Raw genomic sequence first — 26,920 nt, 5'->3', positions numbered from 1 at the left:
AGCAAAAAATTAAAATAAAAACAAACAAACTGGATGTTGAAATGAACAGAATTTCCTAAAAAAAAAAGTCTAAACTAAATCCAAACTCACTCGTGAAAAATCTCATTTTAAAATGACAGAATTAAGCCCAAACTAAATCCAAACTCACTCTCATGAAAAATCACATTTAAAAAAAAAAAAAAGAGGATGGTGAACTTGTCAACATGTGGCGTGCAGGTCAGGTGGGCTTGGTGGTGGGCCTTCTATTTGCCTTCCTGGTGCTCCTGCCCGGCGTGCTGCTGCTCTTCTACTGCTACCGCATCAAGACCTCCTACTTGCACAAGTGGCTGGCGCGGAGAGACAAGAACAAGAGCAACAAGTAGCGTAACCGTTCTCTTATTCCTCATCGGGTTTTACGGCCAACCTCTTGGCTCTCGCTCTCGTTTGTCTTGCTCGAGCAGTTCATCGCCAGCCGGACAAACGACTTTGAAATACGTCGACATTTGGCGCTAATAGCTCGGATTGCTCGTTGTGTTAAAGAGACTAAGTGCGTATGTGTGACTCTGATGAATGTGCGTAATTAATTCGACAAATTTGTGGTGGTTGGAAACAAATGCTGAAAAAAAATCTGTGTGTGTTGGTGTGTGCGTGAAGAGCTTATCATCCAATATGTAATTCATGCACATAAAATATCACGTCGACATTTTGTGCCCGTCGCTTGGCTTGCGGTTTGCTCGGGTTATACGGCGGCGGTTGTAATGAAGGGCGCCCTCTTGTGGTCAGAATGGAAACAGACAAAGCCAAGAAGAACAGCCACCTGAATCCTGCCTTTCACCTCAAAGTTGTCGGACCCATCAACAAAGCCAGCAGCCACAAGGGGGTGAGTTAGCAACATATTCATTCAAGATATAAAATTGTTCATCTAAAAAAAAAAAACAATTTTTTTCATCCTGTAGCTTTCCGCCACCAGCAAAGAGGTTCTTCCTCTCCGACCAGAATCGGCGGCAGTTGGTACCCAGCCGGTTAACATCGTGCGCCCGCTGCGGCCCGCTCCGTTGACTCGGGATGTCAGGGGGCACCGCCCCCCCGTCCCGTCGGCGCCCCGGCAATCCCCGCAGCGACTGAGCCCACCTAAGAAGCCCCTGCCCCTCAACCCCACGCGATCGCCACTGGTGAGGCTGCCTAAAAAGTCATTTGCCAAAAAAACAAAAGGCCAGTGAACTTAGAAGTCCTCGCCCGAACTGATGGTAGTCATATTATGAACTTTTTTTTCCTCCCCACAGCCCAGACCGTCACCATTGCCCCCCCAGAGGCCCCTCCCCCTCAGTCCCGCCAGAGGAGGCTCGCCAGTGAGGGTGCTGACCTCCAAACCGTCGCCGAGCCTGCTGGTCATGATGCCCCCAGCGGTAGGACTCAAAACTGCAAGCAGACCGCCAGGGGTCCACCCTCACAGGGCTCTCAGGTGAGTTTGCGCAGGTGAGCGTTTTTTTTTCTTAGTTTTTTGTGATTACCGTAATTTTCGGACTATAAGTTGCACCGGAGTATAAGTCGCACCAGCCATAAAACGCCCAAAAAAGTGGAAAAAAAACGTATATATAAGTCGCTCCTGAGTATAAGTCGCCCCCCCTCACCCAAACTATGAAAAAAAACGCGACTTATAGTCCGAAAATTACGGTATAAATATCAATAGAGGTCATTTTCATACAATTTGATGAATAACGGTAAAGACAAAAACAAATACATTGTATGCGAATCACAGATTCTGTTTCCTTCGTTGTCTCCCGCAGAGCGGTCCCAGGTGCCAAACAGAGCTCGGCGTCACCCCCATCGTGAAGCCGGCCTTCCTCTTCTGCCTCAAAGCCTCTTTTTTTTTGCACTAAAGTAACGTCGCTACGTCGGTCGACCACCTCGTGGTCGCGGCGCACGGCGGCGGGAGGACGGCGTTTAGACGAAAGCGACGAGTCGCCGCGCTGGAATCTATGGCCACATTTGACGCAGTTTTGCACGGACCAAGACGTGTCATTTCTGCCAAAATGGCTTCTTTTAATGATATTTTAAAATGTTCTTTGTGTACGAAAAACTGCGGTTTACAATTTGTCTCGGATTTGCGTTCTGTGCCAAAGAGGTTTCGCCACGCTTGGGGAGGGGGGGTGTCCAGAATCGCTTGAAAATCATGGTCCACTCCGCAACGGAAAGCCGCTTGAGCATTTTAGGAAGTTAAAGCACGCATTGGTACACGAACCTTAAGCTGGATAGCAACGATACGGAAGAAACGCTCAAACGCATCAGGAACGTCCGATTCCTGCCGCACACCGACCAATCAAAAAACATACCCTTGTGAAGCAAGGACATTTTAAATATTGTTTTGGAACTTTGGGATGGTCGCTGTTGCTCGGTGTGCGGCTGGTCCCTAGTACGTCAATCTGGAGACCCACAAAAAAATGAAAAGCTGCCTCGGCTGCTTCTTTTACTGTTTACATTTTGACCGAGTACTTGATGGAACACCCCCGCCACTTCCGTTACTCCGCATCATCGCATCAATGTGAATGTCTTTTGCTTTTTGTCACCACTTTTGAAAAGGTACATAAAATATTTTTTACTAAACGCTTGGCACTCTCCTTGTGGTTCTTTGCAAAATTGACTCCTATTGTTAATGAATTCTATTCGCACTTTGCTCTGATTGGTAGTGGGGGGTTGACTGTACCGGAGAAAACGTTTGCGTTTTCTGCCGCTAGATGGCGGTACTTGCGTTTTAGCCTACTTAGCGCGCGGTTGATAAATCCCGATGAAGAGTATAGTACGAGTGCGCATGCGCCAAAATGTCACGGTGTTGGTAGTACTACCAGTATGTCACAGTACAAGTTGTTATAAACGATCGTTTTTTAATGATAGCCATGGCTCCCTTATCGTAACGATTTGGCTCCGTGGAGGGAGGACGCCACGGCCAAACGAAAGCGAAACTATGACAGCGAATGAGGATCAAGAGGTAAGGTATAAATGGACGCTAATGTGGCTAGCGGCTGGTAGCTGTGGAATGCTAACTCGCCAGCCTGTTGAAATGGCCGATTTTTTCCGAATGTGGTGCTTGTTTCTAGATGGAGTTGGAGGCTCTTCGCTCGATTTACGAAGGTGACGAGTGTTTCAAAGTGCTTAGTCCAGTTTCCTTTCAGTTGAGGGTGAGTATTAAGTTCATTATTTTGGTTCGAGTAAAATTCCCAAAAAAAAGAATCGCGTCTTGTTTTTTTTAAGTATTGCGTCAACAGAATAGAGACAAAATTGTGTGTTGAGACATTGAAATCGGCCAACCAGAAAATCTGAATCAGACTAATTATAATTTATAAACCATCAGATAGGCGGTCTGGATGACTCCAAAGCATTCATCCTGGACATCACGTGGCCAGAGACATACCCCAAGACTGGTCCTCAAATCTCCCTGGATGGCTTTTTTAACAACCGAATGTAAGTTGCCCGGCTTGGAGAAATAGTTAAAAATAAAAATATCCTCCTAAAACATTTTATTGCCATTGCCAGAACTCCCGAAACCAAGCAGGTCATCCTTTCGAAGCTGGAGGAACAAGTAGAAGCCAATCTGGGCGACGCCATGACCTACACCCTGTTCGAGTGGGCCAAGGACAACCAAGAAGACTTGATGGAGAACCACAGACCTATGGTCACCGCCGTGGTCGGTTTCAAGTAGTAGCGTCGGCGGCGTACGACCGGGCACTGAGCGCTTCCTTCCTTTCACCGCCAGAATTTAACGCCAAGCGGTGAGGCCGTACCCAACGCCACGGGCAAAAAGAAAGAGAGGAAGGAGCAGCTCACCAAAGCGCAGAAGAGGAGGATCATCAATCGGACAGGTGAGAAGTGCCCACAGCACAGGGGGAGGAATTTCGTCACGTGAGCTGCTTGGTTCTGCTTTCAGATAACAAAGGGGAACTGCCGAGAGGATGGAATTGGATTGACGTCATCAAAGTATGTACGCTTGCAACGTTCCTCGACATGAACGATAAGAAACTCCATTAATTTTTTTTTTCCCTTCCCCCTCCTTCGTTACAATGAACATCCAGCACGTAAGTAGAAAAAAAAAAAACAGCAGCATGAAATTCCATTCTTTCATTTTCATGGTGTAATTTTTTTTGTGTGTGTTCTACTTTTGCGTTGCAGCTGAGTAAAACTGGAGGCAAAGATGACGATTAGACCCCCAGAGCTGCCCCCCCTTTCAATTTGAGCGGAATGTCTTTCCGGAACAGGGCCGGCCGCAAAAAGGAGGCAATACTGTACAGCGCAATGCGTTGCTGGTTTCAGAAAGGTTACTTGAAAGCCTCCGTTCTGAAGGTACAGTATCGACTCACTGCCTGGAACCTTGACGCATTCGCCTTACAAACCAATATTTTGCATTGTCGTGACACTCGATAAATAATTCCATCAGATTTAACCTCACGGTTTTCTCTTTTTTTTTTTTTTTTTTTAGTCAAATAAAACCCGATTTCTGAGGTGACTTGATCTGGTTTTCTTTCATTGGTTTGTATTACAGCGGGAAGGTTTGGTGTCGACGATACTGGGCAAAGTATGCTAAGTGGTGTGATAGTGTTAAAAAAAAAAAAATAATAACCTGAAATTCCATTTTTATTGGAACAAATACGTGCATACTTTACACAAGTACTGTCGGGTTGCCATTCAAATCCTCCACTAAAGCTGCGGGGATTTTTTCTTAAGCTCTTGTTCCTGCTTTGACAATTTATCCGCAGTGCCCGGCAAACCTTTTTCGGGGAAATAATCATTGACCACGTCCAAGAGACCCCTTTTCAGGGATGTTTCTAACCTTTTGGAAAATTCATTTTTAAACATGTTCTCAAAGAAGCTGTGGATGTCCTGGGCGCGTACCATTGGCTTTGCAGATTGGTTTCTTGTGCGCTCCTCGTCGTCGTCATCGTCGTCACTCGGCGGTAACTCGACTGATAAAATCGACGTGATGACAGGAGTCTCCGCCCTTTCGTCCGAGACATTTGGAAGTGGCGGTCTCTCGCCTATTCGCTCGGGTTTCCCTTTGACTCTCTTGCTCTTCCTCCGGCCGTAGTGAGTCTTCCACATTGACTTGATCTTATTGAAAATGGGCCGAAGAGCTGGTTTTGCCCGAATGCAGTCCATGATGGTTCTTGGACAGTTTCCCAGAATTGGCTGTATCTTCATCGTTTGGCTTTTCCACCTCTTCCAAAGGGATGTCCTCCTTTCAAGTCCTTCCGGTGATGTTTTGTCAAGGTCTGCTGCCGCTTCAGATGAAAGTTCCTGCTCATCCGTCTCGGTTATCGATTCTGATAAAGACTCCCTGGAAAATTTGAGGTCGGCTTCTGCCACCAGTCTTGACGAAGATCTCCTGGATATCCGGTCTTCTGACAGTTTAGAGATGGCGCTGACTGCTGATTTTGATGAAGACCTCCTTGATATTCTGTCTTCTGACAGTCTCGAGATGGATTCTCTTGCCGCTTTTGACGAAGACCTCCTTGATATCCTCTCTTCTGATAATTTCCCAACATCTGACGCCTGGGAAGAAGACCTCCTTGATATCCTCTCTTCTGATAATTTCCCAACATCTGACGCCTGGGAAGAAGACCTCCTTGATATCTTGCCTTCTGACAATTGAGGAACAACCTCAAATTCTGCATCAGACGACTTCCTGGAGACCCTGTCTTCTGACAGTTTAGGAGGAACTCTTAGGTCTGCCGGAGATGAAGACTTTCGAGATACCCTGTCTTCAACCTCTGCTGACAAAGAGTCCAAGTATGCTTCGGCCGAAGGGCTCTTGGGTACCACGTAGTCTGACAGTGGGTTGTCATTCAAAGACATCTGCGATACCCTGCGTTCAGACGATATGACATCAACATCTTCTAGCATCTCTACTGACGTCCTCTTAACATCAAGCAAGTGAACATCAACTACTTCTTCCAAAAGAGCTTCACTCACTTCTGGTTCATCGCATAATTGAGGGGCAGACTCGAACGCTGCTTCTGTTGAAGGCAGCTTTGCTTCCCTGTCTTCAGGTGACTTGAGATCACCCCGTCCTACTGTTTCACAGGATCTCCTTGTGACCCTGTCTTCAAGCCACTCTTCTGGCTCCTGCGAGTTACTATCTACTTCTGACGGAGACGTACTTGCAACTTTAGCATCTCGCCCACTCGGTTCAGCATCTGCGACTGGTTCTAATGAGGGTATCTTTGTTACGTTGTCTTCTGCCCACTGAGGCTCGGTATCAACTGCTTCCGATGAAGAAAGCTTAGCCACGTTGACTTCTGGCCTCTGAAGATCAATATGGTCTAATTCTAATGACAGCGTCTTTGCTACTTCTTCCCATTTTGGATCAGTATCTGTTGGTTCTAATGAAGAAAGCTTGGCCACGTTGACTTCTGCCCTCTGAAGATCAGTATGTTCTAATGCCAGCGTCTTTGCTACTTCTTGCCACTTTGGATCAGTATCTGCTGGTTCTAATGAAGACGTATTTTCCGCAATGTCTTGAGTACACTTGAGATTATCGAGAGAAGCAGTCGATGCTAGTCTCTTTAATACCTGCTCTTCCGGTGACTTAAAACCAGCATTGACTGCTTGTGATGAAGACCTTTTCATTACCACGTCTTCTGGCCATAGGACACTATCTACCGCTCCCTCTGGTGAGACCCTCTTTGCTACCTCGTCTGCTTGCAAGGTGATAGGTACTGCTTCTGATGAAGGCTTCTTTACAACGCTGTCTTCCGGCTCCATAAATGCTTCGGAGGACGACCTTCTTTGTAGGTCTTCTGACAACAAAGAGTCAAATGTTTCTTGTCTGGGTGAAAGCAAACTCGCCGTCAAGCTTTCTGGCAACTCGGGATCATCGTCTCGTCCCTCAGACGACATCCTCTCGGAACTTACGTCTTCTGGAGACTCAAGATCAGCATTGACCGCTTCTATTGAATAGCTCTTTTGGACCCGGTCTTCTGGCAACTCTAAATCGGAGCCTACTGCATCTGACGTTCTCTTTGCTAGCCTGTCTTCTGGCAAGTCAAGACGAGTGTAGGCTTCTCCATTTGGTAAATTGTTTGCTTCTGGTGATTTGTTGCCATCATAAGCAGGGATTGTAGAACATCTACCTTCCAGGGAATCTACCCGGCCCGTATCCATGTTACTTGCTGTTCGTGTGCTCTCGGGGGATCCTGTGGAAATCCTGAAAGGATCGTCATAGTCAGTTTCTGTATCCTTCAGCGGCGATCCAGCTACTTCTTCCGATAAACCTGGAGAACGACACGTCTCCTCCATTTCCACTTGATCCAAGTTGTCCGGCCTCTCACCTTCGTTGTCCGGGAACAACACGGCCAGATTTGGCGTCCATCTTTCCTCTGACGTGGCCGAAAAGCTGGCACGTGGTTCGACCTCTGAGACGGGGGATTCAACATCTCGCTCCAAATCTTGAGTTTTTTGCAAGGTCTTGGTTTTTCCAGCTGTGTCGATGGTGGAAACCACAGGGTTCAACACTTGGCCAATCGATGGCTCCTGAGTCTCCTTCCTGGCGCCGGTCCTCGCAAATATCTTCAGGGCCGAGTTGGTGCTGCCGATCTTACCTTCTTCCTGCTCGGCGATTCTCAGCCGCTCGGAGAAAAAAGTCTTCAGGTGTTGCTTGATCTTCTGCTGGGTGACCACGCCGTACGACGACTCGTCGATGAAGGAGTTGCACGTAGCCCGCTCCTCCTTGTCCCAGAGGGTGATCATCTGCCTCAAGTTGGCCACATCGAGCGTACTTTTCTCAACAATCTTCTTGATGAGATTGTCGATCTTGGACTCTTTCTCGTTTAAACCGTAAGTCATATTCTGGAGTAGAAAAGTAAACATCTGATTAGGCATAATATTGAAATCCATTTCATTACCTCGATGCCGCCCGCCATGATTTCGATTTTTAAGTACCGTATTGACCTGAATATAAGATGACCCCGATTATAAGAAGCCCCTCTCTTTTTCAAGACTCAAGTTTGAAGAAAGCCTTTGTAAGACGATCCCCACCTTTTTCAGTTTTATTCCGATGAAAAAAAAAAACTCATCTTATATTTGGGACAATTTAAAATTGTTGAAAAAAATGATCCTTTGAAAATCCGCAGTATAGCAGGCACCATAAACATCGATCGCTTGTCACGAAGTAAGCTTCGGTCATTACCTGGTCAGCTTGACAACCTATCACGTTGTCCCCAAACATCCCTCGTTGGGCGAAGAAATCCTTAATGCCATGTTGAATCTTCTCCAGGGTGAGAAGATGTTCATTTCCCGGCCCGAGTGTGACCCTCTCATTGCTCATCTCGGGGCTGTGCTCGCAGTCTTCCCTTTCTATGTTTTTGGAGCTTGGAGCTCCAGAATTTTAGGGAGGATACCTCCGTTCTCGCAAACCTTTTATATCCTCTGAACTAGGCCGACAAGGGGCGGCGGGTCGTGACATCAGTCTTTGTCACCAAGCGTCGACATCAGGCTTTGTGGTCGAAGCGTTGTCATCAAGGTACGTCGCCCCGAGGGCGATGAGCTGCAACCGATCCGAAACAGAGATTGTATTCTTAATTTGGGTTGTAGGTGAGCTGGATGTTTAGACCAGCTGAATTTTGGATCAGAACCAGTGTCTGCCTGGGTTTCGACTGACAAAGGATCTGGACGATTATGGAAACAAATAATGGCTATCATTTGGTTTGGCATTTCATAATTAGTCAAACGATGTCAAAATTTAGTCTTTTAAGACTTGTGAGCCCAACGACCTTATTTGGTCATTTGAGCAACAGTCAGGCTAATATAATAGACATTGCTAGCAACAGGTGAATTAGTAGCGCCGATGTTACGCTAACGTGTCATCACCAGTCGGGGGTCCATTTTGACCCGACGATGTTTATCGGTGCAACTCGTGAGGGACTTGAGGTTGCTTCATCCTGTTTCAGCAAATCGCCTTTAACAAAGAAAATGGATGAAAATTGCCGAAAAACAAAATCAGTTTCAAAGGTGACTAAAGTGTGACTGATTTTGTTTCAGTGGTCGTTACATGTACCGAAGGCAGTCAACTGTGAATAAGGACCTCGTCCGCAAAGAAGACACTCGAAACCGAGATGCTTGAGTTGTATTTATTTTGACACGTCAAAAATAAAGAAACTTCTCACTAGGTGAGTAAGAAGTCTCTTCGATTGTGCTCTTCACGTTGGACTCTGATAGATTTCCTGGTGGGTCACTACCTGGACCGGCGGTCTTTTCTGTTCTTGTCCAGACTTTTGTCCATAGTCTTTTCATTGTCCCCCCTACATTTAGGACAGTACCACTTGCCCTTAGGTTTGTAGGTCAGCCCCACGCAGGAGAAGTGGAACCACTCGATGGGGCACTGCTCGTTGTCGCAGCCGATCATCTCGCCGTAAGACACCTGCTCACACAAGCAGTAGGTGGGCTCGTTGGGGTCGATGGCGAAATCCACCGGCGAAGCGTCCCGCTCCTGCTTGGACTTGCGCTTCTTTTTCTTGGCCGACTTGGACTTCTTCTCCCTGGGAAGCGGGACGGACGGCTCATCGGCAGCGTCGTCCGCCACGGAACCGTTGGCCGACGGGTGGCTGGAGTCTCGGCTCTCGCTGTTACGCTGCCGTCTCGGCCGGCGGGCCGAGGCGCGTTCGACGGCGGCGGCGGTGGCGGCAGTTGGGGCGGCGGCGGCGGCCACTGGGGGCTCCTGGACGTTGGCGCGTCTCTCCGTCACCATACGCTCGGGATCGCAGGGCTCCTGGAGGCACAGGGAGTGGGACTCCATCTGGCGCGAGCGGTTCTCCACCAGCTCGGTCATCTGGGTCACCACGTGGATTTTCTCGTCGCCCAGCTCCTGGCTGACGATGAGTGCCCGTTGCAGCTGGACTTGCAGGCGCTTTCTCTGAGCGCCATCCCGCTCAGCCTTGTACTTCTCAAAGACTTCATCCACCTCCTTCAGAACTTCTGCAAGGAGATAAACAAAATCGAATTGCTAAAGCGGACAATATAATTGCAATTGTGGGGTTTTTTTTTAAACCCCAACGCGGACTGTTTTTTTGAAAAGTGGGTGCGGAAAGAAACAAGGCGCCCAGCGCTTCCCCCTACCGAAGGTGACTACGCTGGGTGGTCACGTGACGGGGGCGGGACACAGAGCAGTTCTTTTGGCTGCTCCAACACACACTAGCTCATTCTACGGAGCACGGTCGCGACAACGGTCCGATTTCCCCGTCACGTTGTGTCGATTTCTACAACAGATTGACGCCCAACGTCATAGCGGTAGTAATGCACGCGCGTGTTTTGTTAGCAGGAACAAATGGAAAGAAATATCCGCCGCCTCGCTGCAAGAGAGCCAGGCTGCGTTGACGTGAATGGTTGGAAGGGAGGAAGACGGCTGCCCGCACCCGCACCGCACTCCACCATCGCCGGACACACAATGCGCATCGGCATCTCCTTACCTTGATACTTGGCGTCGATTTCCCGCAGCACAGAAACATTTCTTTGTATATCCAAAGGCAGGGATTCCACGCATTCCAGATAATCCTCCACGTAGCTGGCCAGTTGCTGCGACTTGTCAGCATTCGGGTAATGGTGGCCCAACATTGTCGCGACGATGCATCGAGGCGGGGTGGAAATGTGCAGAAATAGCGCGAGTGGATTCAAATGCCGGACGACTGACTTTGCGAGCTCCTAAGGGCAGTTCCAGGCAGCAGTTCACTTCAAACAAAACTGACACCAGCGCGCATGCGTGAGTATTTTCCTTTTATGGCGTTGGACGGTTTCTCGCCCGCCAATGTCGTAATCGGAGGCGGTGCCAGTGGGGGGCCAGCGTAAGGATTGGTCGAGAGGAGTCCTCATTACCATACGTTTTTTTTTCGGGGAACTTAGCCCAATGCTTTTGATAAATTATTACTGTGAGACGGGAGAAGATTACCAATAGCAACGCTGAACTCATTTGAAAATGATTCACTATTTTCTCCAAGTAGGCGCTTAGTTAAGTCAGTTCTCCACTAGAGGTCGCTGTGGTGTCTTCTGTTATTAAAATCAATTAGTGTTTAAGATAAGTTTATTTTTCCATACACAAAACATCGTTTTTAAGGATAAAGTCCTACTATGTATGGTACTGGGGGTAGAATTGTTGAGGTTAAAAAACAAAACTTTTTTTTTTTAAACCTCAACAAATTGAATGTAGTTGCAAAAAGAAATGGTGAGGGGGGGAAAAAGTCTTGAACGCTTTTTCTAAGGTTTTGCTCGTATATAGGTTGTCGAAATCAGCGGTTTCTTCGATGCATTTCAGCCGTGGCAAGTGAGCGCAGACGAGAGCGCAATACCACCCATGCCCGCAAGATGGCGCCACCCGATCGAACGCGGGAATGGAGCGCGACGCCACGTGCGGTCCAGGCGAGGGGGAGATCATGGAAGAGAGCAGCAATATCAAGGCAAGTTGATTTGTATAGCCCCACCTAGACAAAAATGGACAATTATTCTCAAAGCATCCCCTGATCTTACGCTCCCCAAATATTTGTCAAGTTGATTTGTCTAGTCCTAAATCCCAAGCAGTCTCAAAGGGCTTCACCTAGACAAAAATGGACAATTATTCTCAAAGCATCCCCAAACATTTGCCTTTTCTCATGGAATACGTCCACAAAACGACGTTGGCTTTCCGAAAGGAGTGGAGGTTTTTTTTTTGCTAGTTTGCCCACACGGTGGCAGACTATATTTGGGTCACTTTTCTTTCACGGTGGCCCGCAAATCAATTGTAGCACACCAAGCCCAAAAGCACGTCTCTGACCGTTTGACTGAAAGAGCTTTGCTAACGCGAGCGAGCCATTTAGCCACAGATGCATGGATTCAGCCGTGTGGGAAACGGACAGAGAAGTCGACAGACAGAACGATTACGAAAATCGAAAACGGATGGAATGAAAATAAAGCCTTTAATGACTCGCCTGGTGATTTCGAATGTGCTTATGTCGGTTGTGAGGAGTTGGAGCAGCGCTCTGAGAGAGACAGAGCGGCAGCTGTCACTTGAGTGCAATTGCAAAATGGTGGCGGCCTCCAAAGTTCTAATTTACATGAACAACTAAAGCAAGCCAATTTGTGTGTGTGTGTGTGTAATGATCCCTCCCGGACGCATTCCTCAATGACTCCTGCGGCAACCATGAGAGTGAATATTTGCCATCCATTCATGCGTTTGCCAACAGCAGGCATGAAGATGATGCAACATTGGCCTCGCAGGTGGGGGAGCGGTTCAGCTTTGCCTTTGACCTCTGATGCAAAGTGGCGGCGGGGGCGGCAGTGCTGGCCCGATCGTCAAGTGCCACTCGAGCCGTTTGAAGGCTTTGACTTCTGACGACGAAGCCGGGGAGAAAAGGACGTTCCGTCCTTACGGTTGCCATTCCAGACGTTTCCATTGCAAACGGCTTCAAAGTGGCTTGATTCCAATGACATCATACCTCGGCCATGAAACAGAAAGGATTGTGTGGCAAAATCAAAGCAATCCACATATTTGTTTGTTTGTCTGTTTCTTTGAAATAGCGAGGTGATGTAACGCAACCGCTGGACGAAGGATAACAGTCAACTCAAGCATGATTTTTTTTTTTTTTTCAGATGGATGGGAAGTTAGGATGGCTACTTGATTGCGATCATCTTAGCGTGTTTTTTTCCAGATCGATGGGAAGACGCGACGGCTACTTTACCGCGATCATTTGAGCGAGCGCGTTTTGCACGTTGGCTTGATTGACTCGTTTGCCTGTTCGTCTTGAACTCTTGAACTATTTCACTCATGACGGGAGTAACAAAGTTGCTCGGTCGTCTCGCAACAACTTGGCGGCAGGCGCTTTGACATCAAACGAAGCGCGCGTGGGCTGTGCGTGGCAAAGCGTCGTGACGTCACGCAGCTCGCGGGTAAGCGCTCGCGTCCGACACTTCATTCGCTGGTCGAGTCGGAGCAGCCAGCCAGCTCGCCAGTCAGCCCGCCAGTCAGTCCTCCAGCCAGCCAGTCAGCCAGCCAGCCAGCCCGCCGTCAAGCCATCGGCCACCAGCCAGCCAGCGACGTCAGCATGAATCTCGTGAAAATCATCTTGCTCTTGTGCGCCCACACGGCAGGTAGGACAACACCTTTTTACACTTTGCAGTCCGATCGATGTCAGTTGAATTGAAGTTGGAGCGTGCCACACGGTGAAGCCATTCAATTGATTGTCATGGCGAGTTGGTCCAAAGCGATGTTGATTTGAAAAAAGCCCTTACAATGTTTTGCTTTTCCTTCCTTTTGCCAATTGCATTTGGATGGATGGATTTGGATCCGTCATATTGTTTTGATACTTTGGGCCAGCTCTAATCTCCTCGTACGTATGTATCAGGACAACGAAAGGCATTCTGAGGGCAAAATGGCTCGGCACAAGAAAGCTCGATGCTCCAATCTATATCTCGGGCCTTGAAGTAGCTTTGCGTCTGTACAATGGTTGCTGGGTGTCCTTTGAGTACACGGTGCGAGTAAGAGCATGGGCACGCGCTGGCCACCTCTGCTTTTCCAGATGTGGTGGCAACTGTATGCGACGCCAAGAAGGATCAGGTGGTGTTCTGTGCAACTGGCAACACCCTCAAAATAGATCCCCCCACGCCCATTGCTGAATACGAGTGGAAATTTGGAACAACCGAGGAAGCGCTCCCAGAGGAACTGAAGCCAGACGCAAGCAACATATTGAAGGGCACCCTGGCCAAAAGGCACACCGGCGTGTACTTGGCCAAGCATAAAACTGATCCATCACAGACGGACAAGTTCACCGTCATTGTGGATGCGGGTAAGTCGCACGACTATCGTCCGGGATGTCTGCTTTTGGTGGAAAAACACCAGCGCTCGCTCGTTCGCTCGCTCGCTCGCGTGCAGCTCCAATTCAGCAAGATGGGCTGAGGAGACGTGATGGATTCTTGGGAAAGCCTCATTTGATTTTGCCCGCAAATTGAAAAGCGAGCGAGTCGCTCGACGAGTCCATCTGCGCGCGGCGCCGCCCGTCCGCCGCCGTCTATGTGATTTGACCGCCTGCGCTTGGACTTTGCTACCGCGCTGAATAACGCGATACAACTGTTTTGGGCTTTTTCAGAACCCTGCACCGCAAGCACGCCTTGCAACGTCAAGGCTGGTGGCTCCATCCAATTGGATTCCACAAATACAGATGAGGCTGTCAACTGGGAGTTTCAAGCAGACGGTACCCCTGGGTTTGTGGAGGTCACTGAGTCTGATAAGCCCAAGTTTCTTCCCGACGCCGGCAACTTCAAGAAAGGGTTGGGCCTCTTCAACGTGCAAAAAGCTGAAAGCGGGATATACCGGACCAAGAAAACATCTGGCGATGGCATATTTGACTCGTTTCCAGTCCACGTCCGAAGTAAGTGTGCCTCTGGCGCTCGCTCCTTTCACTCACTTGTTGGAAGTCTCGAGGTAGCCGCTCAAACAATTCAGGGAGCACGACGGCAGGCGAGCTGCCTGCCGCTGCCGCCGTTTGCTTCTCGGTTCATAAGTGTCGCGCTGTTGAGACATCTGCTTGATCGATGCGCCGGTTAAAAAGGGCCGACTTTTTGCAAGGGCCACCCTCTCTGACGTCTGAGTGCATTTCATCCGTTGGAGGATGAGATCTTGAGGGGGAAAATGCAAGCGGGACCCCAATTTGCACATGCCCGCCCTTGAAATGGACTCTCTATCCCAACAGCTCCCGTCTCCGGTGTCACAGTCAAGGGAGGGGGCTGCGATGGGAAATTAGAGTGCCAGGTCACCGGTGATGCCAAAAATATCGGATGGACCAAGGAAGGAACTGCCCTGGCTCCTACAGGGAAAACGTTGACCGTCGGAACGGGGGGGGCTGACTCCGGTAAGTATGCCTGCAAGGCCACAGCCTACTACGATGATGATCAGACAAGCCCCGCCTTCCCGTACGCCTACGCAGGTGAGTAAGGAAAGCACCATCCCAGAAAAATTGCAAAGCGCGACTTCCCCTGTTTTTTGACAGTTTCCACGGTCAGCATCGAACGGAGCGGCCGTGTCCTCACGTGTGTCGCCGACGGTGCCGTCAAAGCCTTTGAGTGGCTGACGTTCGGAAACGTGCCTGTCACAGCAAGCGACGGCAAAGTGGGCAGTGACCCGTCCAAGTTCACTTTGGACGCCAAGGCCATAGGCCAGTTCATTTGCAAGGTCACCGCCTGCGATAACAAGAACATCAACTCCCCGTCCTTCGACGTCAGCGGAGCCAAGGACCCCACCGGTAGCCCCGGCATGGACCGGGACAACAATCCGAGTGAGTACTTGCATGTCAGCGGATCAAGCCCCGCCCGCCCCGCCGCCAATGTTTGCCATCTTTGCTCTAGAACCAACCGCAGCCACCCAGGGCGCGTCCTGCTCTGTCGCTCTGTTGGTGATAAGCGTCCTCATTGAGCTCTACGTGGTGATGATGATGTAGACCGAGGCCGGCCGGCCGGTCGGCGGGTGAGTCGCCATTTTCCTTCCACCGTGGCTGCGCTGCGCTGCCTTGCCCAACCGGCGGTCTGTCTGTCTGCTTTTCCTCAGATGAGAGATCCTGGAGGCGAGCGGCCATTTTTCTTTTTTCATTCATTCAGCAATAAAAAGAATTCATTCATCAGCAATAAGAAGAGCGGAAAAAAAAGCACAACAGAAAGCAGCGGCTCGGGAGAAGCGGGAAGACGGCGGTGGCGGCGGCGGCGGCGTTGATGGCGGCACGAGACCCTGGCCCAATGGCGTCCATCTGGCGCGAGGGAGGGCAGGCACGCCTGAGCGGTTGGCCGTGGACTTGTTTGTGGTAGGGGAAGGGTCGAGAGTGAGCTTTTTTTTTCTTCTTCAATATGCTTCTACTTCTTCCATTTATTAGGATTTACAATGGATGATGTCACTCAGCGACCGTTAGCATTGCTCGGGAAGGTGGTCGACGCCATTGGGTGAATGAATTGCGCGGTGCAACTTTTTGTTGGTCTTCAATTTACTCCATTTATTTGCATGCTTACTTACTACTGGAGTTATTATCAATTTATATGATGTGGTTTACAATGGATGATGTCACTCAACTTTAGCATTGGGGAGGGATGGGAGGCAAACGCTTTGTTTGGACGCGCTGGAAGGTGATCAACGTGATTGGGTGGGTGAATTGGATGGTGCAACTTGCGACGGCAGTGCAATTTGAGTTTTGATGGTGCAACTTTGCCTTGGTGTCATGTGTCCACTGGAAACCACAATAAAGTCTTCATTCCACTTGGCGGTGGTGGTGCGGTTTGATGTCAATGGCGCCGGCAACGGGGCGATGCGTTGCGGCCCGCCGTTTGGACAGATGGAGGAGACGAGCAGAGATTGAATGGCCCGCCGCCTCCACAGCGATTCATGGAAGAAACTTCCTGAAGATGGAATGGCCCGCCACCGCCATGGAAGAAACTCGTGCAAGCGCTTAGACAGGTGGCATTTTTCTATCCAACACTTTTTTTTTTTTGGTCTTTTTTGCCCAGAGACAGGTGGGAGTTTGGTTTCAAACGTTCTTGCATGCGCTTAGTCTTTTTTTTCCAAACGACAGGTGGCATTTTTGGATCCAACTTTCTTGCATGCGCTCTTCAAACGGGAAGGGACTTTTTCTCCTTTGCAGCCTGCTCCACATATCGTACTTTGCGTCCCCTCGCCACCACCGCTAGAGGGCGGCGGAGCACATTGACGCTGGCTCAGCGCTTCAATTTACAAACCCATTGAGGAGTTAGAACGAGTTAGAAAGAAAATCATTTAAGAAAAATACAAATATTTTTTCGGTGGTTGCAGGTCCACCAAATTGCCCCCCACTCCCCCAACTGTTGCCCTAGGCCAGTGTTTCCCAACCTTTCTTCATTCACGGCACACTTTTTCATTGGGAAGAAAATCTCTGTTAAGGTATATTAGAATCAGTTATATCACAACGAAAGACGTAAAGTCCTATTCCTATGTAGGAAGTCGAATAATCGAATCAAAAGAAAGACAAAATATTCTTTGAATTGTATTTCTTTTTTTAAACAAAAGGCAATTCTTTTAAAAACCTTTTAGGCAGTGCAAGGAATAAACTATTGAAAGTGATTGCGATTAAAATCTAAAATAATCAACACGACTTTATTGTTTTAGACGAGCGCTCGAAATATTACGACACGTCACAACGCCGCGTTTGTTCGGAAGTTGTGTCATTCAAATACAAGCTCAATTTTGTGTGTTTTTTTTTCTAGGTGGCCCGAATTCGTCATCTATTCAAAGAAGATAATTATTGTCGTTTATCTCGATGCATTTTTTTTTCTTTGAACGTCAATCAAGAACATTTCCCCTAGTTGAATGCGGCCAGTTTCGTTTCCCGATCAAGAACCTCCTCCCTAACTGAATGCGGCTACTTTCGATAGCCGAAGCACCGACTACTTCCGAGAGCGGCTTTCAAAATAAAACGCAAGTAGCAGAAGTTGATCGTAAAATAAGTTTGACATGAAATTGACTAATCCACTCTGAATTGTAATATTAATTTCCAAACAGCGGAATGTCTCAATGCGTTAACGGTTCAATGATTGAGCAATGAATATGTCAAGGCTAGGTTTTGTTTTGACTTCTTACGTGCGTTTCCGGTCAAAGCACGTTTTCTTTTATTGAGCTTTGTACGTCGTAGGAGCGAGGCGTCACTCCGTCGGTCGTTGTCTTCGTGCGGCTGCCACACTACCTACCACCTGCATCTATCCTGGAACCATGAAAAGTGCACTTATCATTCTTTCTTGCTGTATCGTTTCAGGTATTTCTTTTTATGACTGCTTTTTACTCGGAAGTATAGTATATTTCCCTGCCGTTTTCGTTTTACGTACTATTTGTGACGTACGTACTAAAAAGTGCTTTCACGGTTTTTAAAATGTGAAATACCGAGGTTAAAGGTATGGATTTGTGTTTTTTATTTTATTTAAAAACTGTGTTTGGAAGCGTGTCAATACGTGGTGGACTTTGGAACTCGAGCGTATTATCAGACCAGTTCAACTTAAAAATCACTTGGCTCGCACTCTGACTCCTTTTTTTTTAAATGCTATTTTCGTCTTAAATTTTTGACGCTTAATAATTTTAGAAATACACACCTGGTGCTGATGGGGGGGGGGTTGTTTATCATAAATAAGTGTTCGTGATTACAAATACTAACTTTGTGACGTTTTAAGGCTTCGAACTTAACGTGGCTCGACGCGCTATAATTGCGTGGTTTTTCATTTGCGTGCGCAGTCGGAAGTGTGTTCAAATGTTTTCGTTCTGTTATGATTCACTTAAATCTGACCCCCCCCCCCCCCCCCCCTTCTGTTCTATCCTCTTTTAAAGCACTGTCTCTTGCGCGACATGGAAAGCCCCCAGCGACCATGGCTCCCGCTCAAGGGTTTTCTCCAAAACCTGACCCTAGCCCAACGGGCAAGCTGACTACACCGGCCGCCAACGCCACAACCGGCTCTGTTTCCACGACAACCAGCGCAACAACCGCTCTCGCACCCATCACCAATACGACCTCACCCGCACCCATCACTAACACGACCTCACCCGCACCCATCACCAATACGACCTCACCCGCACCCATCACTAACACGACCTCACCCGCACCCATCACTAACACGACCTCACCCGCACCCAGCACCAGTACGACCACCGCGCCTCCCACCATGACTCCACCCAAGCCCAACCCGCCTGCCGACTTGATTGCGGGAGACTACCGGCTGATGAAGGGCAAAATCGTTTGCCTGATGGCCCATGTGGCCCTGCAGCTCCGACTCGAGACACCGAAGGTACTTTTTTTTTTTTCAATCGTGTAAAAAGTATGACATTCTTTTTTTGGGGGGGAACAGATCAATGGCATTTCTATTCATTTCACCAGAGCCAGATGATTTGAGTAACACATTTTTTGTATTCATGTTATGAAATTGGTTCCCTTTGCAGGCCAGCGGGACGTTCGTCGTGCAGCCCAATAAGACCCGAGCCGTTGGAGAGTGTCAGGAGAACCGGGCTAACCTCACGCTGGTCTTCGAGGAGGGTTTCATCACCTTCATGTTCAACAAGGTTGATTTCTCTCAGAGCTTGCAAAATACTTCTCTGTACTCGAGTGGAAGTAAAAGAAAAGTAGGAAGTAGGGCTGAACAGTTAAATTATTAATTAAATTTGATCTGAAATTGTAATGAAATTGAATGATTCTTTTTTAAATGGTAGTTTCTCAAAAGAGTGATGGTTAATCCGATATTTATCGTAATAGAGCTTAATTCTTTTGCCCCTGTATGTTAAAACATACAAGGGACAACATCTTAAAAAAAAAAATAACTGCAACCAAAATATTAAGTGTAAAAAATAAATCTATTGTTTCTCCAAAACTCGTTCAGCCCTTGTAACAAGTAGACATCCTAAAACAAAAGAGCCATTCAACTTCTTGAAAATTCTGAATCTACATTTTATTTGAATTTGGACTTCCCAACACCGGTTTCTCCCTATGGCTCACCCCTGACTTGAGGTCATGTGATTTTTATGCGCAAAGCTACCACGGGTGAAGAATTATTCGAAAGAGGAAGTGGACCCGATGAGCCTGTTTTGTGCGTGTCGCAGCATGTGATCTGGATCACTCAATGCCTCAACCACACTTATTTGTTGACAAAGCAAATAACCATCTTTTGTTCTTTTCCCTAAATTTCTTCAGAGCTCCGCCGAAAACATCGCCTACGTCGACACTTTGCTGTTCAACCTCACCTACCCCTTGAGCAACGGTAAGGTCGCTTTGTGGATTGAAATTGATTTTAGCACTGCTTAGCGTAGCCTCTATTTTGGTGCAACACTCTAGCCCCGCCCCCAAAAGCCACCCACTTTTTTTGTGTATTTTAGCAGAAGTGTGTCAGACAGCTTTTTCCCCAAGATAGTTGGGCATTTTTAAAAAATCTATACTTACCTCGCTTTGTGTTTGTCGTTGCAGCCAGCGGACATTATGCCGCCGCCAACATGTCATTGCGCGCCTTCCCCGCCAAGATTGGCCACTCGTACGCGTGCAGGAGCGACTCTGTCTACATGGGAAAGGGTTTATATGTGGACGTCAAGGATGACCGCATGCAGGCCTTCGATCTGACCCCGAGCGGCGAATTTGGCGTCAGTAAGTAGACCGCCCCCCCCCCCCGGACGCCATTTTGAGTGGTGACGTACATGTAAATCACGGCGTCCTTTTCAGCCGACCACTGTGCGGCCGACCAGCCCGATTATAGCGTGGCCATCGGGGTGGGCGTGACGCTGCTGGTGCTGATCTTGGTGGTGGTGGTGGTCTACCTGCTGGGCCGCAAGAGGAGGACGGACGGCTACCAGCCACTGTGAGAACCTGCCGCAGATACGGCCTTCACGGTGTAAATCCTCATTCGACTTGCCTTGGAACTTTCTTTACTCGGGTCGCTGGCTTGTATAGGTCCAGGCTGTGCTAGCATGTTAGCAAGAATCAAGAGTTCCTGGTATTTCATTTTGACCTTTTTCCCCCCCCCCCTAAATTTAGTTTTAATTCAACTTTAGAACAGGTATAAAATATTGTCATTTTTATTTGACCAAAATGCTTTGTTTGAGTTAGTTTTTATTAGTTGTAGTACTTTTTTGCTAAGTATATAAGGTATTTATCAAGTGCAAGATAAATATATGAGGTCATAAATTAAACTACTGTTGTCAAACGACAAAGAGCAATGAAACATTTTAAAATGAAAACCAAAAGTGAATGTATATTAATCAACCCAAAAAAAAAAATTATATAATGTATGATACAGTTTTAATTTTCATTTCTGTCTTGTTTTTTCTGGTTGTTTTTTTTTTGTTCATGAAAATGCTTCAATTCTAATTCATCAGTTTTCGTTAATTATAATAACCTTGTTCGCTACTTTGACATGTTTTGTTTTACTGTGATTCTACTAAAAGGGAAAAGTCGGGTGATTCAAGCAATGCTTTGCCGGTAATAAATAACATGTTGCAATCGACAATTGCACTAATTGAAGGCCAAACTGGCTGGATGTAAATGCGTATTTTTCTATTGAGTAAAAGCTCTGACAAAGGGGGATATGGCTTGCTGCTGCAAACAGTGGTGAATGCAAATTCTCTCTGTTGTATTAATGACTTTTGGTACAATGAATGTTGAATGAGGCATTTTATGTTGAGACTGTTTTGTGAAGTCTTTATTTTGCCAATAAAGACGGATTCAAGTGTCTTCACTGGTGAGATTTTGATAGGAAATTTCTGAGACCAATGAAGGCAGCTGAAAGTGGCGAGCGCCCTCTGTTGACCATCTGCCACTGCGGCGTTGAACACATACGGGAGCATAATTATTTCCGCAAGTGATGGTGCTTCATTATAACATTACGCATATTTACTAAACGTTTTTTTCCCCAACATTTCATTTTATCGATGTTATGACACAAATTCCCGTTTTTTCCCGACGTTTTACGCTGTATTTGAAGGGGCCCTTTAGTGACGTCATATTACGTGATGACGCATTTTGAGTCACTTTCGGGAGAGACTGAAGTGCGCGGCAAAAGAAGTGGGGCACAAACAAAACAACACGAAACGAAACATGTGGCCGGACTACTGCTGAGCAAACGGTACGTTATCACTCTCACGCCATGTATTCTTCCGCCACCAGCGCGAGGCCTTTTACGGAACTACACAAGGACGGGGTTATTTTCCCCGGGACTTTTAACCTACATCAACGCGCCTTATCTCAACTAGTCCGCTTGAGCGAACTAGCCGCTTGTTAGCATTTTGGCTCCAGCTGGTCGCCGGTCAAGTCAAGCTGGTGCGTGTTGGGGCTTTGATTCCCATTTGGGTTCGTGAATGCTTACGATACGTTACGATACTACGTCGGAGTGGTTACTTTTACTTTCGAATTGGTAGCGAGACAGCGTAGCGCCGGTGTGAATGAAGCTCCCGATGCTAACGTTAGCCTAGCCTCTTTGGTATGTGTGTGTGCGTGCGTTTTAGCTAGGAGTGCCCCGCCCACCCACGAGCAACACAAGCTCTCAATGATTTAAAAAATAAATAAATAAATAAATATATATATATATATATAAATATATTATTACACAACTGCTTTTAAATACGATGCATATTTACAATACTTATACTGTGAGTACAGTATTTTTATTAATTGTTACCCTCTCAATGTAGCGGATTTAACATGGAACACTTGCTCGTATTTTATACAGTGGAACCTCGCACACTCGTTTCATTTGTTCATTAATTCATTCATTCATTCTCCATAGCACCTGTTCTCCCTCCCTTTTGCTTTCTTTCTTTCTGTCGCGCACCCATTTTTGGGGGAGGGGGTTGGACCAACCCTTTGTTTTTTGTGGGATGTTAAATGGGAAAAAAACAAACTAAAATTGCCTTTGCTTGTTACATTTAATATGTTTCTTAATCTTTAACCTAAATTGGAAATCTGGTATAACTGTAAAATTTGCTGAAGAACATAAGGAGACAACATCTCATGATGAACTGAAGGCTGTCATAGAAAGGAACCAACGGAAGCAATCCATTCATCCGTCTTCCAATTGTGTGCCACATTCAGCGCTGCGGGCGGCGACTACCTCAGAAGACGTAATGGGCTTGCACTCATCCCAGAAGAAGCATTTCCCCCTGCGGGGGATTGACGGCGTGGTTCAGCTTTTCGACGCCGAGCTCCGCAAGTCCGAGCCGGACCTGGCCCTCCTCTCTCTGGTCCTGGGCTTTGTCGAGCACTTCCTGGCCGTGAACCGCGTGGTGCCCATCAACGTTCCCGGCGTGCGTTTCGAGCCGCTGGAGCCCGAGTGCCCCAACTCGTGTTTCCCCACCGTGGAGCTCGGCATGATCTCGGCGCTGTACGAGCGCTTCACGGCGCAGATCCGCGGGGCCGTGGACCTTTCCCAGTACAGGAGGACTGCGGGCGGGTCCAGTCGAGAGCTGGTGAAGAAGGTGTCCGACGTGATTTGGAACAGCCTCAGTCGCTCGTACTTCAAAGACCGCGCCCACATCCAGTCTCTCTTCAGCCTCATCACCGGTAAGTAGGACTTGGCCACGCGGGAATTACAAAAACGTCGACCGATTTTTGCCGATTCAAACGAGCTTGACCGCCAGCGACCTCTTTCCTCAAGGGACCAAACTGGACAGCTCGGGGGTGGCCTTTGCGGTGGTGGCGGCCTGCCAGGTCCTGGCCCTGAAGGACGTACACCTGGCCTTGTCCGAGGACCACGCCTGGGTCATCTTCGGCAAGAGCGGCGAAGAGACGGCCGAGGTCACGTGGCACGGCAAGGGCAACGAAGACCGGCGAGGGCAGACGGTCGCGGCGGGTGTCAACGAGAAGGTAACTCCCCCGTTGTCGGATCAAAATAATAATAATAATAATACATTTATTTATAAGGCGCCTTTCAAGGTCACCGTCCAAACATAAAATAAGATCGACAATTTTTTTTTACGACTTTGTGTCTCCTTCAGAGTTGGCTCTACTTGAAGGGCTCCTACATGAAGTGTGACCGCAACATGGAGGTGGCTTTCATGGTGTGCGCCATCAACCCTTCACTGGACCTGCACACCGACAGCTCAGAACTGCTGCAGCTTCAGCAGGTGACGAGGCGCCGCACGCCGTCCTCATTCCAGCTTCTTTGATCGCGTTATCGATCGAATGATCTGGAGATTTGTGATTGGTCGATGAAATACGCTTGTTTTCCCTCCACGCAGAAACTACTGTGGCTCCTCTATGAACGAGGGGACCTGGACAGGTGAGTTTGCGGATGTCTAAAAGAATTGTCATGAAAAGTCAAAGTCTCCCGTGCTTTCTCAGGTATCCTATGGCAATGGGGACTCTGGCGGACTTGGAAGACCAGGATCCGATGCCGGGCAAGGAGAGCCCGCTGGAAATCCACCTCAAGGTAAGTCTGATTTAATAGTTTACAATCAACTGTAGATATACCACAAAATATGCGCCCCAAAATATCCTCTTGCCATGTCTCAGCTCCTCTCAGGTCATCAGTACGGCGCTAATATGAAGTTGTTGCTTGCAGAGGATAAAGAATCTATGCTGTTTAGCATTAGCATTGGGTTCGGGGACTGATAGTCGATGTAGTTGCGCACGTCTGTGTGTGGGGGGAGGGGCTGACTGGACTCGATGTTAACTTTTTCTTCTCTCGCGTCGTCACCAGGCCGTGGGTTCGGCCCAGAAGTATTACAACAACGAGCACATCTACCCCTACATGTACTTGGCCGGCTTCCACTACAGGCACAGGAACGTGCGGGACGCGCTGAGGGCCTGGGCCGACGCCGCCCAGGTCATGCAGGAGTAAGTGCTTGATGTTGCCTTTGCCTGACACCAGAGGGCAGCAGATACTTTTTTGTTGTTGTTGTGGTCGTGGAACTATGTCGTGATCATGCCGCTTTGTTCTCATGACACGTTTCTTTTGATTCTTGCCTGCGTTCGACATAGTAAGCCTTGAGAAAGTCCCTCGTCCTGGCTAAAAATAGACACGGGGCATATTCACCTTCCTCCTCATTGTTCTCCAGATTTGGCGCTTCCTCTCCCACTTGTCGCGGTTTGGGCCTTTTCGTCACACTCCGAATCGGAACGTCGTCGTCCCGCTTCACCGCTATTGAAACTTTTCAAATCAAAAGTCTTAAAATCTTTTGGGGGTATATTTGTTCAGTTAAAAAAAAAAAAACATTCAGCCAAGCAATTGGCTCATTTTTGCGGAATATTCTTTTTTTGTTCTCGTTGAGGTGTTAAGGCTTGAGACAGACCCCCCAAAAATCTGCTGCTGTACCAACTAAAATAAAAAATAAAATAAAAAAATAAAATAAAAATAAAAATAATTTTCAATTGTTTAAAAAAAAAAAAAAAAAAAAAAGAACATAACTCACTGACACTATTTTTGTATTCAACTCAAATTTCAAGCTTTGACTAAAAATAACGTGTCACTATGTAACCTCGGTTGTAAAGTTCAGGCCTGAGTCGTTCCAGTCGTGTTTTGTTGCTGTCTGGATAATTGAAGTGTTGAGAAGGTCCGGTGTAAAGAAGCCAATTCCCCTTGCGGCCGCAGCTTCAACTACTTCCGCGAGGACGAGGAGATCTACAAGGAGTTCTTTGACATCGCCAACGACGTCATTCCCACTCTGCTCAAGGAGACGGCCGCCGCCGCCGAGAGTCCCTCGGACGGCGCCGACGCGGGAGACGCGGTACGGAGTCGGTCGAGCTCGTCTCTGGGAGAAGCTCCAATCTCATCTTTTTTGTTTGTGTGTGTAGGAGCAACCGAAGCAGCAGCAGGCCGCGGCTTTCTCGGCACTGCAGGACCCGGAATGCTTCGCCCACCTGCTATGCTTCTACGACGGCATCTGCAAGTGGGAGGAGGGAAGCCCCACGCCGGTGCTGCACGTGGGCTGGGCTACCTACCTGGTCCAGTCCCTCAGCCGCTTCGACGCGCAGGTGAGCAGCTGGCGCTTCGAAAAATACAAACGCTCTCCAGTCGAGCTTCAAGTTCCCAATGAGTTTTTTTTTTCTATCGTTTATCTATATAGTTTATATATTTTTAATATATAAATAAAATTTATAAAATATATAATAATCAAAAATTGAATAGAATGAAAACATAAAATTAATAAATGTAAAAATATGATATTTTCTGTGTGTGTGTGTCTCCACTCACCTGTCAACACTAAAGGTGCGTCAAAAAGTGTCCATCATCATCAAGGAGCCCGAGTGCCAGGACGAGGACGATGCGTCCAGCGAGGACCCGTGGGAGGGGCGCAGGCGAGTCCCCCGCAGGGAGTCCAAGCCGGAGGAGCAGAACTCCCCCCTCCCCGCCGCCCCCAACTCCCCGGCCTCCCAGGGGGCGGCCCCCGCGCCCAAGAAAGCGGCAGAGGCCGGCGCCCGCCGCCGCTCGGAGGGGAAGCCGAGGTCGCCCGACGCGGCGGCGCTCTCCCCTCAACCGCTCCACCCGCCCGCCCCCGTGGTGGCCTTCCAGAGCGAGAAGATGAAGGGCATGAAGGAGCTGCTGCGTGCCGCCAAGGTCAACTCCAGCGCCATCAAGCTGCAGCTCACCGCCCAGTCTCAGGTCCAGATGAAAAGGCAGAAGAGCACGCCGCCGGGCGATTACTCCATGTCCTTCATGAAGAGGCAGCGCAAGTCGCTGTAGGACGCGGGCGGACAAACCCGCGCGCGTTCCTTTCAAACGTCCTCCTGCTGCCGTAAGCCAAAAACCTCTCTCGGTGATTCTTTCACAGCCACGCTGAGGTTCTCAAACCAATTCATTCGACAACATTGCTTTTGGGTCATTTGTTTAAGAGAGGGCAAGAAAAAGAAAACGCAGTCAAGACTCTCCGGAGCTTTTTGCTAACAACCCAGGCCAAAGTCAGCACCTCCCCGACATACAACGATTGTCTCACTGTCACTTCAGCATACACGTTGACGCCCATGTCCAGGTACTACTTTCCTATCGGACAAGGCTTGGGCACCTTCTCGTGGCATCCATCAGAAAGAGCACAAAAAAAAAAGCTCGGGCAATAAGTCGCGATGGGTTCATCGGCGAGCGGTTACATATCAGACTTCACGTCGCCAAACCAATTGACTTTGCCGCATCACGACATGTTGGAAAGGCTGAACGCTGGGAAAGTTCATTTAGTATAGTTACTGTGTAACATTGTCCACTTCCACGTTAAGAATAGCTCCTTTCTTGCTAGCTTGATGTTGCCTTATTTGCTTTTTTTTTTGTTTTAGTTTTGACTCAGGTCACGACGGTAATATAGAGGAAAACCCACGAGGTTTTGTTTGCTCAGAACCGCAGGATGTTGCGTTCAGTTGTGGTTTGCTCTTTGGATTTTTAGTTTTTGCAATTAAGAAAAATAAAAAAAAGTGGAAGCTGATCTCTGGGTGTTCCTAATCTTTTTTTTCTTAGACAAAGCTCCTATTTGATATCGATTAAA

General features: G+C 48.0%; 6 protein-coding genes across 9 annotated transcripts in view; 5 read left to right on the top strand and 1 right to left on the bottom strand.

Moving 5' to 3' along the window:
• Positions 1-2,583, top strand: part of adam19a (ADAM metallopeptidase domain 19a) — a 36,466-nt gene extending 33,883 nt beyond the window's left edge. Inside the window, exons 19-23 of one of the 2 annotated variants that reach the window (XM_061282058.1) lie at positions 217-358; positions 763-859; positions 936-1,151; positions 1,263-1,441; positions 1,767-2,583. In XM_061282058.1, coding sequence (XP_061138042.1) covers positions 217-358; positions 763-859; positions 936-1,151; positions 1,263-1,441; positions 1,767-1,812 — 680 coding nt within the window. In that variant the 3' untranslated portion in view covers positions 1,813-2,583. Of the gene's footprint in view, positions 1-216; positions 359-762; positions 860-935; positions 1,152-1,262; positions 1,456-1,766 lie in introns of both variants that reach the window. The other variant, XM_061282059.1, reaches the window with a different exon arrangement.
• A 180-nt stretch (positions 2,584-2,763) lies between these two features.
• rwdd (RWD domain containing 4) lies at positions 2,764-4,477 on the top strand. The gene is made up of 7 exons (XM_061282113.1): positions 2,764-2,965; positions 3,075-3,155; positions 3,329-3,438; positions 3,511-3,661; positions 3,731-3,836; positions 3,902-4,049; positions 4,144-4,477. The coding sequence occupies exons 1-6, from the start codon at positions 2,765-2,767 to the stop codon at positions 4,000-4,002; spliced, it is 750 nt and encodes a 249-aa protein (XP_061138097.1). The 5' UTR covers position 2,764; the 3' UTR covers positions 4,003-4,049; positions 4,144-4,477.
• A 4,604-nt stretch (positions 4,478-9,081) lies between these two features.
• On the bottom strand, positions 9,082-10,575 carry ing2 (inhibitor of growth family, member 2). Its single transcript, XM_061282101.1, has 2 exons — positions 10,431-10,575; positions 9,082-9,939 (listed from the first exon to the last, which is right to left on the bottom strand). The coding sequence occupies exons 1-2, from the start codon at positions 10,573-10,575 to the stop codon at positions 9,200-9,202; spliced, it is 885 nt and encodes a 294-aa protein (XP_061138085.1). The 3' UTR covers positions 9,082-9,199.
• Positions 10,576-10,578: 3 nt separating this feature from the next.
• Positions 10,579-16,222, top strand: LOC133156392 (uncharacterized). Of its 2 annotated transcripts, none has more exons than XM_061282071.1 (8): positions 10,579-10,720; positions 11,270-13,077; positions 13,506-13,772; positions 14,073-14,354; positions 14,676-14,909; positions 14,973-15,257; positions 15,328-15,445; positions 15,527-16,222. In XM_061282071.1, exons 2-7 carry the CDS (start codon positions 13,032-13,034, stop codon positions 15,417-15,419), a joined length of 1,206 nt encoding a protein of 401 aa, XP_061138055.1. In that variant the 5' UTR covers positions 10,579-10,720; positions 11,270-13,031; the 3' UTR covers positions 15,420-15,445; positions 15,527-16,222. The 2 variants fall into 2 exon arrangements, with proteins under 2 accessions (XP_061138055.1, XP_061138061.1); XM_061282077.1 differs by having other exon boundaries at positions 10,586-10,720; positions 11,234-13,077.
• A 1,367-nt stretch (positions 16,223-17,589) lies between these two features.
• Positions 17,590-21,188, top strand: cd68 (CD68 molecule). The gene is made up of 6 exons (XM_061282087.1): positions 17,590-17,747; positions 18,311-18,765; positions 18,917-19,036; positions 19,662-19,728; positions 19,932-20,105; positions 20,181-21,188. Exons 1-6 carry the CDS (start codon positions 17,705-17,707, stop codon positions 20,318-20,320), a joined length of 999 nt encoding a protein of 332 aa, XP_061138071.1. The 5' UTR covers positions 17,590-17,704; the 3' UTR covers positions 20,321-21,188.
• Positions 21,189-21,419: 231 nt separating this feature from the next.
• On the top strand, positions 21,420-26,860 carry men1 (multiple endocrine neoplasia I). 2 transcript variants are annotated; one of them, XM_061282069.1, is made up of 10 exons: positions 21,420-21,579; positions 22,545-23,012; positions 23,107-23,315; positions 23,447-23,575; positions 23,690-23,730; positions 23,793-23,880; positions 24,151-24,287; positions 25,042-25,177; positions 25,245-25,424; positions 25,660-26,860. In XM_061282069.1, the coding sequence occupies exons 2-10, from the start codon at positions 22,577-22,579 to the stop codon at positions 26,131-26,133; spliced, it is 1,830 nt and encodes a 609-aa protein (XP_061138053.1). In that variant the 5' UTR covers positions 21,420-21,579; positions 22,545-22,576; the 3' UTR covers positions 26,134-26,860. The 2 variants fall into 2 exon arrangements, with proteins under 2 accessions (XP_061138053.1, XP_061138054.1); XM_061282070.1 differs by lacking the exon at positions 21,420-21,579 and adding an exon at positions 21,610-21,773.
• Positions 26,861-26,920: the final 60 nt, after the last annotated feature.

The sequence above is a fragment of the Syngnathus typhle genome, linkage group LG1, assembly GCF_033458585.1.
Source record: "Syngnathus typhle isolate RoL2023-S1 ecotype Sweden linkage group LG1, RoL_Styp_1.0, whole genome shotgun sequence".
Taxonomy (NCBI): Eukaryota; Metazoa; Chordata; class Actinopteri; order Syngnathiformes; family Syngnathidae; genus Syngnathus; species Syngnathus typhle.
This window is presented reverse-complemented; position numbering and strand designations above follow the sequence as displayed.

Bases quoted from the DNA above. Each gene is read 5' to 3' on its own strand.
- rwdd (XM_061282113.1), top strand. From the start codon at position 2,765: ATGAAGAGTATAGTACGAGTGCGCATGCGCCAAAATGTCACGGTGTTG. The intron at 3,156-3,328 runs GTGAGTATTAAG...ATAAACCATCAG, and splicing joins CAGTTTCCTTTCAGTTGAGG to ATAGGCGGTCTGGATGACTC. The intron at 3,439-3,510 runs GTAAGTTGCCCG...TGCCATTGCCAG, and splicing joins GGCTTTTTTAACAACCGAAT to AACTCCCGAAACCAAGCAGG.
- ing2 (XM_061282101.1), bottom strand. From the start codon at position 10,575: ATGTTGGGCCACCATTACCCGAATGCTGACAAGTCGCAGCAACTGGCC. The intron at 9,940-10,430 runs GTAAGGAGATGC...ATCTCCTTGCAG, and splicing joins AATCGACGCCAAGTATCAAG to AAGTTCTGAAGGAGGTGGAT.
- LOC133156392 (XM_061282071.1), top strand. From the start codon at position 13,032: ATGAATCTCGTGAAAATCATCTTGCTCTTGTGCGCCCACACGGCAG. The intron at 13,078-13,505 runs GTAGGACAACAC...CTGCTTTTCCAG, and splicing joins CTTGTGCGCCCACACGGCAG to ATGTGGTGGCAACTGTATGC. The intron at 14,910-14,972 runs GTGAGTAAGGAA...GTTTTTTGACAG, and splicing joins CTTCCCGTACGCCTACGCAG to TTTCCACGGTCAGCATCGAA.
- cd68 (XM_061282087.1), top strand. From the start codon at position 17,705: ATGAAAAGTGCACTTATCATTCTTTCTTGCTGTATCGTTTCAG. The intron at 18,766-18,916 runs GTACTTTTTTTT...TTCCCTTTGCAG, and splicing joins TCCGACTCGAGACACCGAAG to GCCAGCGGGACGTTCGTCGT. The intron at 19,729-19,931 runs GTAAGGTCGCTT...TTGTCGTTGCAG, and splicing joins CACCTACCCCTTGAGCAACG to CCAGCGGACATTATGCCGCC.
- men1 (XM_061282069.1), top strand. From the start codon at position 22,577: ATGGGCTTGCACTCATCCCAGAAGAAGCATTTCCCCCTGCGGGGGATT. The intron at 23,576-23,689 runs GTGACGAGGCGC...CCCTCCACGCAG, and splicing joins AACTGCTGCAGCTTCAGCAG to AAACTACTGTGGCTCCTCTA. The intron at 23,881-24,150 runs GTAAGTCTGATT...CGTCGTCACCAG, and splicing joins CGCTGGAAATCCACCTCAAG to GCCGTGGGTTCGGCCCAGAA.